The sequence below is a fragment of the Poecilia reticulata genome, linkage group LG22 (genome assembly GCF_000633615.1).
Source record: "Poecilia reticulata strain Guanapo linkage group LG22, Guppy_female_1.0+MT, whole genome shotgun sequence".
In the NCBI taxonomy this organism is placed as follows: domain Eukaryota; kingdom Metazoa; phylum Chordata; class Actinopteri; order Cyprinodontiformes; family Poeciliidae; genus Poecilia; species Poecilia reticulata.
In genome coordinates, this window is record NC_024352.1 from 7,366,649 (window position 1) to 7,378,808 (window position 12,160).

General features: G+C 37.7%; 1 protein-coding gene across 1 annotated transcript; it reads left to right on the forward strand.

Annotated features, from left to right (window-relative positions):
- The first annotated feature begins 3,234 nt into the window (after positions 1-3,234).
- On the forward strand, positions 3,235-9,001 carry LOC103458414 (eukaryotic translation initiation factor 5A-1-like). Its single transcript, XM_008399183.2, has 5 exons — positions 3,235-3,342; positions 4,389-4,563; positions 4,731-4,835; positions 5,308-5,439; positions 5,804-9,001. Exons 2-5 carry the CDS (start codon positions 4,402-4,404, stop codon positions 5,867-5,869), a joined length of 465 nt encoding a protein of 154 aa, XP_008397405.1. The 5' UTR covers positions 3,235-3,342; positions 4,389-4,401; the 3' UTR covers positions 5,870-9,001.
- The last annotated feature ends 3,159 nt before the right edge of the window (positions 9,002-12,160 follow it).

Sequence of the window (12,160 nt, forward strand, 5' to 3'; positions counted from 1 at the left end):
TGTAACATGACAAAATATATTCCAAGAAGTACCTCTTGTTAAGGACATAGTACATTTATTTACCGTATTTTCCGCACTATAAGGCGCACCTAAAAACCTTCAATTTCCTCAGAAGCCGACAGTGCACCTTATAATCCGATGCGCCTTATATATGGACCAATATTGAGCCACAACAGGTCTAGAAACTATGTAAGCAGCCGCCGACTTCATTTTCGCCTATATAAGAAGAAGCGCGCGATGCATGCTGGGATGGTTGTCAAAAAACTGGTTTGTTAATAAAGTTTGACTGACCTATCTACCTATCGATCTGATAATCAGGTCGTCTGCAAGTCACTTTAGCACCAGGTTCTCCACGAAGGATGACCATCGTCCGGCCATGCACCGGCTCAGTCGCGGAAAGCTTTCCTCGCTGACCGAAGTCAGACTGGTTTTTTTTAAACATTCTTTATGTCAACAAACTGGCTTTAAAAATTCATCCGGGGTGCTTTGACTAGGGTTACCAAGGGACCAGCCCCTATACATTTAAAGCAGGGGTGAGGGGTGCGGGGGGAGAGAGACAGAGACTGTGGCGGCAGCGTGTCGGTTGGTCTATGTTACCCAGAAAGCAGTTGGGCACAATATCGCAACACCGTGCGTCAAACAATGACTGGGGCAGCCTACTATATAAAGTACTCGGGGACCAGTTCTTTATTATACATCCACATTTGTAGAGAACGAAACAAATCATGTCCTCTCTTAACTCTAGCGTCTATTCTATGCGCCTTATAATGCGGCCTTATATATGAAAAAAGTTTTAAAATAGGCCATTCAACCTGGTGCACCTTATAGTGCGGAAAATACGGTAAATATATCCCTTGCCCGCTCCCCCCACTTTTTTTTTTTTTTTTTTTTACACAACAGCATCAGTTAAATTTCACAATGTTTACATGTAACCGAATTAAGATTTTTACTACAGTAATGAAAGTAAAAGTTTACTAGTATAAGTGTTTTACAATGACAACAAACCATACGTGGGAGAAAAGTTATAAAACTTGCTGAAGCTAAAATATCTGTGCACGTAAAATGGAAACAACGCATAGCAACAGTAATGCGTACATTAATCAATGCATCTGAGTCTTAAAGAAAAACTGCAAAACGGTTGTTGAAGGAGTAAGGACACTACGAGCAGAAACTGTGCCAGCTCCAATGATAGCATTGTTAGCTTGTGTTATGTGATCAGCAATAAAGCTGGTCTAAATGAGGGATAATATAAAAATCATAAAAACTGTAAGACGAGAGAAGGCAAAGCTGACAAGTAAATGAATTACGCCGCTCTGCCTAAAATCTCCTGCAAAATTTGACATGATCTTTCCCTGTGTTGCAGATTTTGAAAAAACTTCCACTTAGTCGGTGGAGTCAAATGCAGTTTACCTGAACTTCAGTATTTGAAGTAAAAATAATAATAAAAATGTTCCACCTAAATTGGTGCTTGAGGGTTGTAGTTTTCCAAGGGCAGATATAATGTGAATTGAAGTTGAAATGGAAATTTTTTGAGTAACATTCCAGAGTTTCTACTCTCTTGCAACATATGGGAGCAAAGTTCACGAGCATCTCTCAAATCTTTCTAAGAGACCTATTGCCTTACTGCTTGCTAGAAAAGGACACACCTCACAGAAGATTGCAACACAATGAGTGGGTGGAGCGAATAATGTCTGCTCCACCCTCCGGATCAAACAAGGGACATAAAGCACGTTTCTGTTTAACGGAAAATTTTGAAATTGTTCTAAAGCATCTTATTAACTGAAATAAAATGTTATTTCACAATAATATTGAAATCTTTGGAACAACAGGGTAAATGCTGATCATTATCAGATGAAAAACAGACTGTTTTTTTTTTATGTCAAGTCAGCTCTAAATGTATGTTTATTATTCAACAAAAAAAAACTTTCAGGATATCTTTGGACATTTTCGGACTTCACACAAGCTTTAAAAAAATGTGTTATGCAGTATCTGTCAGAAGAAAACACTATTTTGTACTTCAAAAGTGTGACCTTTAAGGCATGTATTTCTATCACTTTATCTTTCTGCAGTATATGGAAAAAAAATCTGAAAATGTAAGCTTTCAATATTTCATTTTCTGTATGGAAAAAAACAATAAAAGCATTTCTATTGTACTTCACTAGCTTTACTTAGGTTTACTTGTCATAAATGTAATGATACACTTAATAGTATTAATTTTACTTTTACTTTTATTCTTTTGCTGTTATATTTCAAGTGTATATTTCTATTGTTTTGATGATTATTGAAACCCAGAGTAAGACTGCTGGAAAATGACACCAGCATCTCAGCAGCACTTCGTGTTTCCCATCAGCAGAAGGAGACATGGAGTACTTTAAAGTTTGCTGGTAGATATCTAGGCTGACTTTGGACTTGATAAAACACAGTGAACCAACATTAAAAGACTGAAATTGTGTGGTTTGTGTGATTCTCTGCTCTTCTTCCAGAATCTGGAAAATGCACCTTTATCTAAAAAGCAGGATGCTTCTGATGCTGTGAAGGTTGTAGCTTATGAGTTAATTATACCTCTAAGTAGCTCTTGAAACTCACTCACCTAATAAATATTCCCCAAAGACTTCAGTGGGCTTGACCACACATTAACTGTTACCTGTGCACTTTTTTTGAACCACACATTTTCCTTCCACTTAACTTTCAATGAATTTACTTGGATAGACCTTCAGAAATTACCTAAGGTGCCTTAGCCTCGTTATGGAAGCTGTCACAGGATAACTGTTAGTCTTCCATTTGATTGTCTATCTAGGCAATAAAACGCCCATACCATAACATCTCTATCAAAAATCATTTTTTTATTGATCTTATTTAATATTTAACATTTCTTAGAAAAATAATTTTCGATTTAAGGTATTATTGCCGTAATAAAAAGTGCAAAAAAAGAGAAAAAAAGACAACATATATTATTACGTCAACATAATAAACGAGTCTAAATTTTTAATGAACGACTGAACTCAATTAAATTTGAGATTTTATTTTTAATTTGTGGAGGCACAGCATTGATACTGATTGATAGAGATCCTCATAGTGTTGACTGGTAACTGGACTCTTATAAAAACGAACTGTCTAGTACTGCTAATGTGTAACGAATATGTAAAGTTTACGAGAAATATATTATGCTAAACCAAAGATGAGAGTTTTTAGCTTGCCACGCGCTCAGTCAGGGAGGAGCGTTGCCTCCACTACATCGGCGCTGCCCGGTGTTCACGGCTCGCCTACATCACTCCTCCTCTGGTTGAAACTCCACGCACGCTGCGAAGTGATTCTCATCTTTTGGTGTAAGCGACACAGAAGGTAAGCTAAGCAGACTTTTAATAGCATGTTTCGACAGTAACTGCTCATTAAGCAACGTGATGGATAGTGGTATATAGCATAGCTTTGATAATAGGTGGGATTCGTAATCGGCGGTGCTCCAGCAGTGATTTGTGCGAATGAAATGAGAGGGCGCTGCTTTAGCTAGCATCTGCAGCCAGGGGGGATGTGCAACCCCGGCGAGAAAGCTAGCAGGAGTAATTGTGAGATTGAAGTTTCTAGTTTATACTCCCTTGTCTAAATTACCACGTCGTTAATGGGTTTCCTAGCGGTGCTCTGGCTAATTTTATCATTTGTTTGTACTACTGAGAAAAGACTAATGTAATGGCCATTGTTCAAATGAACAGTGACTACAATAAAACGGAGCAATTGGGATATTGTTGTACAATGGCCTGAGAGCCCAACACAGTCTTGGTTGCCCCTCCTGATTGGGAGAAATAAAAGCTGAAATTTCCCTTGACTGCAACGTGTTTATATCATCCTGAAGTCCAGCTTTAAACTGACGTTGTTCTAGATGACGAACATGCTAGTTTGAGCAATCAAGGAGAAGAAAAGTGACTTGACAACAGTGTGACAAACTGTCACAACGCCCTCCACAAGAATGCTGATCAGACCAATTATGAAAAGTTAAGTGGAAGGAAACAAGTTGGGTAGGTGCACAGTGATAGGGGTTTTGAAGCAAGTCCCATTCGAGATTTTTGGGGGAGATTTGCAAGGTGTAGGATGCAGCAAGAGTTGGTGTACCATTTGAAGAAAAAAAATTAAATGATTAAGATCATGTGGCTTGCATGAGGGAGGGGGGTGTTTGATGTGTTCCTCCATGTTGCTTTTATCCAATTTCCTGTGTTTAACACAGTCTCATCCACATTTACTAAAACAGAAATTGTTACTGACATATTTAGTGGATTTCTGATGTTGCATAGCTTTCTATATGTGTGAAATATTCATAAAGATGAGGTTTTTTTTTAATCCCTTGTTGTTAGATGTAAAGAAAGATACTAACTTCTTTTCCTTGGTGCGTTGAGCAGCCCCCGGCCCACTATGGCAGATGATGACTTCTCCACCGCAGATGCTGGGGCCTCGGCTACATTCCCCATTCAGTGCTCTGCACTGAGGAAGAACGGCTTCGTTATGCTGAAAGGACGTCCCTGTAAGATAGTTGAGATGTCTACCTCCAAGACCGGGAAGCATGGGCATGCCAAGGTTAAACCTTTCTCCTCCATTGGCTTCAGAGTGAAACCAATTTTTTCTATTTATTTCCATTTTATTTTATCCTTGTTTGTTCTCGGAATGTAATGTAAGACCCAGGTCTATTTCTTTAAACTTTTTTCTGGAAGTCATATTTTAGTAAAGATGAGTTTTACTCTTAGGTGCATCTTACCGGAATCGACATTTTTACTGCGAAGAAGTATGAAGATATCTGCCCCTCCACACATAACATGGATGTACCAAATGTGATAAGAAAGGACTATCAGGTGAGATAGCCCTTCTTTGCGGTATTTATGAAATGTTTGTATAAACCAGAAGTAGTTGCATCAGTCGAAGCGACATTAAATTCCAGTACCTCTCCTCCAAATTAACACAGGCTCTCTGCATAATTTATTATAAACATCAGATCCTCGTGGAAATATGACGTAGACAAAGCTTCATTATCTTTAATGTTGGGCCAATAGATCGAGCTTGATGTGTTGTTATATCAGTGACACAATATGGATATCGTTATCAGTTTATCTCATCAGAACATGTTTGCCATATTGCTGAGAAAACTTTTTGAGAACTTTGAAAACCAGATTCCTCTTCTTCCACCTCCCAGTTATCTTCTTACGTCTGTTTTTGCGAATTTTGTAACTTGGAACTGCCGAAAATTAACCCCCAGATATATCGGCCAGTTTTATTTCATTTGTGCTCTCTGTTTTCTCGGGCCCTCTGCCTGGCGGCACATTTTAGGTACTTGATATCATAGACGGCTTCCTGACGCTGATGGAAGACAACGGAGAGACCAGAGAGGATCTCAGGCTGCCAGACGGAGACATGGGCAAAGAAATTGTGAAAAAACTAGAGAGTGGAGATCAGTTTCTGGTAAAATTTCTTCTTTGTTTTTTTTTTTTGTAGCTAATTAGGATCTGCAGCAGTCAGAGGTTAACATACACTCGTCATCAGCACGGATGTCACATTAGCGCGGAGCTTTTGTCGAATGGTTCTGCAGAACTGAAATGAAATCTCAACCTTGCTCAAAATGTGTGGACTAGATACAAACGTCCGTCTCCATCATGAAAGTTTGTACGTTTCTAAATGTCACTGTAAAATGTTCTTCTTGAGTAATAAAGTGGTTCTGGGTTGGCTTCTCAAAAATGATACGCAGCAGAAAAGCCGCGAGAAAGTGAAGCGACGTTTGCGGAATTCTCTCCTTAAAACTGTGATTGTTTTTTTTTTTTCTTCTCAGGTGACTGTGTGGAGAGCTGTGGCTGAGGAGGCCGTGGTCGGCATTAAGAACATGACTCCCATTTAGACCATGGCGACAGCGGAGACCTGGTATTCTTGTCTCCCTCTGTGGTTTTAAAGCTTCACCAAAGCTACTGGCCTTCACCACACATCTCAACCGGCGTCCGACTTCGTTCCTCCGCTCTCCTGCTGTAAGCTGAAATAGTGGAAACTGGACCCCGTCAGCTTCAGCTGCACTTCACACCAATTGCTTTCATAGCACCACTGCGTAGCACATGCCAGGTACTAATAGGAGGAGCCTTTGACCATGCTCCACAAAATCATATCATTCCTACTCGGGCGCGTTATTCGCACGCCAGCTAAATATCTTCAGTTTCAGTTAAAAAATAAAATAAAAAATCTCATCAGCTGTATTGCAGCTCCTCTCAGACGAAAATCTGTCTCTGTTTTCACTTTGCATAAACTCCGCATTAGTCCACTGACTTGGGTTCTACCTTTCCACACAGTTGACGCCCCCCCCCCGGCGCTCACGTTCACACGGCTCGCGCTTCAGCACCTGTGGGTTTTTATGTAGATCACAGAGTTTCTTTCTTCTTCTCCACTCGCACTGCAGATCTGCAGGCAGGTTTTCTACTGCACGTAACCCAAGGTCCCAAGGTCAGTGGGTTTTCCAGCTGACAACTGTGCTGTCTCAGCAGCCCCAAACAGTGCTGGAGCAGACGGAGGTAGGCAGGGTGAGGCAGTTTTCTTCCTCTCTACGCTATGAAACTTAATGTTTTTGTTTGTTTGTTTTTTTATCACTTGAGGCCTTCACAAGCTGGCAAACATATGGAAACATAACAAATTGCTGTTAAAATTACACAGAAATGTTAGCAAATCTTTCCTAAAGCAAACTGCATCAGCAGAAGATGAGATCGAAATGTGTAGCAAAAAAAAAAGAGGAAATGACGTTTTTAGACTTGCATGATGCATCCATAGTTAAGCGCAAGCGAAGGAATATAACGTCGCTGCTTGGCGACACTATATTCGTAGGAAACACTTTAGAGAGTTTGTGTGCAGAGTTTGCACTCTTACTATATGACTGCACAGAGACTCTCCTGGATTTATATAAAAATAATGCTAGTTTTTTTTTCTTTTTTCTTTTTTTTTTTAATTATACCGTTAAGGGTGACAGTAGATAAACGCAGGACATTTGAGTCTCCTGCTGAACAGTGCTTTGGAGATATTTAAAGCTTTTTCACATTACAACCTCAAGGTTTAGTATGTTTTTGTTGTTGTTTTTTGGACAGAGTGAGTGGACTTTTGCGAGGTGCTGGATCCGTTTGGGTGCAAGAGAACCTGCTTTTACCCCTACCTCCTGATGGAAACCCCAAAATAAAACTATCTTCTAATTGTATTGATGATATCTTGGAAGCAGTGTAGCCTAGGGGTTAGCTTTAGTTGTTGTTTACAGTGATTTACTGATGGAAGCATGAAAACGTTTCGAAGGAGTTTGTCTCCATCGCTCGCATGTGTTCAGAAGAGACAGATTGCTGCCAAGAGTGAGACGTGGGAATGACGCGTTTACATCCAGAGAACGTTCTCCTGCTGCACGAGAAGGAATAAAAGCAATACTTTGAGGTACTTTTAAAGTTTTCCACCATTAACGCCGTTTTTAAATCCTCTTTAAAAGTTTTGAGGTAACTGCTTTCTGTAGCAGAATCCCTCCATCCCTTAGAACGGGTGAGGAAAATGTTTACATGACGCTTATTGACATCAGCTCACTGCTCAAAAGTTGATCATAAATAGATTTATTTATTTTTTAATTTGTGTAAAGATGCAGATTGTAATGGGGCATTTGAAGGTATTCTGTTCAGTTTTTGTACAACAGCAGCCGGTCTGTTACTTTTGTCTGGGCTTCAGGCATCCTAACATATTTGATTTTTAGTCTAGTTTTTCTTTTTTTATTCCACCAAAATAGTTTGCTATATATGTATTTTTTTTTATTTGGGATCACTCTAGGTTAGTTTCTTTACTTGCATAACATTCTATAAGGAATCAGTTGTTTAAAAAGTGGCTTTTAGTTGGAAGCACCAGTTTGATATTTGTAAATAAATCAGAGAAGTTATGTCTATGAGCCCTCATTCTAAACTTTGCAAGACGAATAACTTGTACAGATGTTAATTAAGCACTGTCTAGCACTTTGCTGTGTCCGATTTTATTTTATTTATTTGTTCTTTGTGCGTACGTGTGCCTGTACAAAAATAAAAGTTTTGCCTCTTTAAAAATGTATTACAAATTCCTAACATCGAAGTAACTTCTATTCTCATGTCTTCAACACATTTGTGCTCATCTGTGTATATGTAAGGAAGTAGATTTTTGTTTGTTTCATTGCTTTCATTTAGTCTCTTTTACCAGACGGTTCCATCATTCAGCCGTAAAGACAAGCGTCTCGTTAAGCTGCCTCCAAGTAACTAAAAAGCCAATCTGGACTTCCAGGAGTTAAGCTAACTTTGTGAATCATCTAGAACACTGCATCAAATGTTTGTCTTTTAGTTGATAAAGCACAAAGGCGGCATACAACATCCTATAAAAAAATGTGACTATTATTTGTTTACGCATTTTTTTAACAACCAAGACAGAAGACGCAGTTCCTACAGAAAAAAAACAAAAGCTCCTTCAGATCATTCATTCATTCTGATTAACAGGTATTGCTATTCAAATTTAAGGTCCCCAACATGGAATGGAATGTTTTCTATTTAAAGCACTCGGCGTGTCAGAAAAGCCTGCATGAACATCACGACATGAACACGGCGGTGTTACACGTCTTGCGTGTGACTCGGGTGAAAGCTGCGAGTTGCAAACCAAGGCTTTTGGGTAATCGCAGAGCGCGCTGTAAAAGGACACGAGTCCTGCAATCCTGACTGATTGAGTTGCAGATTATTTTGCTTTGGATAGGGCTACTTCTATTTGTCAAAGCAAACCTGGTTCATATGTGTGTTTTGATCATAACATGCTGTATCTGACAGTGGAGAATAGGCAACCTGTGCTGGTGTGTTATAAATGTTTGCCGTTTCCAGTGGGGGAAAATGGCCATTTGCCTGCTTTGGAAAATAATATTTGGATACCTATTTTCTCTATTCTGACTAATGTTTGGCTGCTGTCCTGAGAATACTCTCTTTTTGTTGTTTTGCAAAATAAAGTTCATTCAGATGTCCCAGTCTTTGCTTCACTGACACATTATTTAATTTGGTTTTATCACAACAGAGTTGCTCTCCATTCACCTCACTTCAAAATAACTCCACCGTCAACGAGATATCTGGCATTTTATAAATTAAATTGAATTTGTATGGAAGTATGGATTCAGTCCAGTTTCAGAATGGTTTTCTAGTGTGCAGTTGGAAGGTACTTCTAATACCGCAACAACTATGAAGGGAAAAATCCTGCACCATACTTATAAAATCAATCAAAATGTTACTAAAGAAGATTAGAGCCAGTGGGGGAAAAAAAAACAATTCTAACTTAAATTTTCTGAAATCAAAAGTCTGAATTCGGTAACACTTTTTTTGAAGGGGGGTGAATAAATCTGTCATGACACTGTCATAAACATGACATAACACCTGTCATGAACATGAATAAGCCTTCATGAATATTTATGATTGTTGTCACTGTTACTGATATTAATTTGTTCTAAAAGTATTACTGATTGCACTTTAAAAATTAGGTAACTTTGTTATTAAAGGTAAAGTTTAAACAGTAATAATTTCTTGGTTAATGTCAAGTTGTCAAAGACATTTTCAATAATGTCAACTTTGTATTAAAAGTGTCATATTTTACCGATTGACACTTTATGACAACAGTCATAAATATTCATGAAGGCTTATTCATGTTCATGACAGGTGTTATGTCATGTTTATGAAAGTGTCATGACAGTCTNACAAGTCTAATTTACGGTCAAATACTGGCAGCTGTGGTTGCCAGAATTTTCCCGTATGTATGCAGTAAATTAGAGATGTTTTTTTTTTTTTTTTTTTTTACACAACAGCATCAGTTAAATTTCACAATGTTTACATGTAACCGAATTAAGATTTTTACTACAGTAATGAAAGTAAAAGTTTACTAGTATAAGTGTTTTACAATGACAACAAACCATACGTGGGAGAAAAGTTATAAAACTTGCTGAAGCTAAAATATCTGTGCACGTAAAATGGAAACAACGCATAGCAACAGTAATGCGTACATTAATCAATGCATCTGAGTCTTAAAGAAAAACTGCAAAACGGTTGTTGAAGGAGTAAGGACACTACGAGCAGAAACTGTGCCAGCTCCAATGATAGCATTGTTAGCTTGTGTTATGTGATCAGCAATAAAGCTGGTCTAAATGAGGGATAATATAAAAATCATAAAAACTGTAAGACGAGAGAAGGCAAAGCTGACAAGTAAATGAATTACGCCGCTCTGCCTAAAATCTCCTGCAAAATTTGACATGATCTTTCCCTGTGTTGCAGATTTTGAAAAAACTTCCACTTAGTCGGTGGAGTCAAATGCAGTTTACCTGAACTTCAGTATTTGAAGTAAAAATAATAATAAAAATGTTCCACCTAAATTGGTGCTTGAGGGTTGTAGTTTTCCAAGGGCAGATATAATGTGAATTGAAGTTGAAATGGAAATTTTTTGAGTAACATTCCAGAGTTTCTACTCTCTTGCAACATATGGGAGCAAAGTTCACGAGCATCTCTCAAATCTTTCTAAGAGACCTATTGCCTTACTGCTTGCTAGAAAAGGACACACCTCACAGAAGATTGCAACACAATGAGTGGGTGGAGCGAATAATGTCTGCTCCACCCTCCGGATCAAACAAGGGACATAAAGCACGTTTCTGTTTAACGGAAAATTTTGAAATTGTTCTAAAGCATCTTATTAACTGAAATAAAATGTTATTTCACAATAATATTGAAATCTTTGGAACAACAGGGTAAATGCTGATCATTATCAGATGAAAAACAGACTGTTTTTTTTTTATGTCAAGTCAGCTCTAAATGTATGTTTATTATTCAACAAAAAAAAACTTTCAGGATATCTTTGGACATTTTCGGACTTCACACAAGCTTTAAAAAAATGTGTTATGCAGTATCTGTCAGAAGAAAACACTATTTTGTACTTCAAAAGTGTGACCTTTAAGGCATGTATTTCTATCACTTTATCTTTCTGCAGTATATGGAAAAAAAATCTGAAAATGTAAGCTTTCAATATTTCATTTTCTGTATGGAAAAAAACAATAAAAGCATTTCTATTGTACTTCACTAGCTTTACTTAGGTTTACTTGTCATAAATGTAATGATACACTTAATAGTATTAATTTTACTTTTACTTTTATTCTTTTGCTGTTATATTTCAAGTGTATATTTCTATTGTTTTGATGATTATTGAAACCCAGAGTAAGACTGCTGGAAAATGACACCAGCATCTCAGCAGCACTTCGTGTTTCCCATCAGCAGAAGGAGACATGGAGTACTTTAAAGTTTGCTGGTAGATATCTAGGCTGACTTTGGACTTGATAAAACACAGTGAACCAACATTAAAAGACTGAAATTGTGTGGTTTGTGTGATTCTCTGCTCTTCTTCCAGAATCTGGAAAATGCACCTTTATCTAAAAAGCAGGATGCTTCTGATGCTGTGAAGGTTGTAGCTTATGAGTTAATTATACCTCTAAGTAGCTCTTGAAACTCACTCACCTAATAAATATTCCCCAAAGACTTCAGTGGGCTTGACCACACATTAACTGTTACCTGTGCACTTTTTTTGAACCACACATTTTCCTTCCACTTAACTTTCAATGAATTTACTTGGATAGACCTTCAGAAATTACCTAAGGTGCCTTAGCCTCGTTATGGAAGCTGTCACAGGATAACTGTTAGTCTTCCATTTGATTGTCTATCTAGGCAATAAAACGCCCATACCATAACATCTCTATCAAAAATCATTTTTTTATTGATCTTATTTAATATTTAACATTTCTTAGAAAAATAATTTTCGATTTAAGGTATTATTGCCGTAATAAAAAGTGCAAAAAAAGAGAAAAAAAGACAACATATATTATTACGTCAACATAATAAACGAGTCTAAATTTTTAATGAACGACTGAACTCAATTAAATTTGAGATTTTATTTTTAATTTGTGGAGGCACAGCATTGATACTGATTGATAGAGATCCTCATAGTGTTGACTGGTAACTGGACTCTTATAAAAACGAACTGTCTAGTACTGCTAATGTGTAACGAATATGTAAAGTTTACGAGAAATATATTATGCTAAACCAAAGATGAGAGTTTTTAGCTTGCCACGCGCTCAGTCAGGGAGGAGCGTTGCCTCCACTAC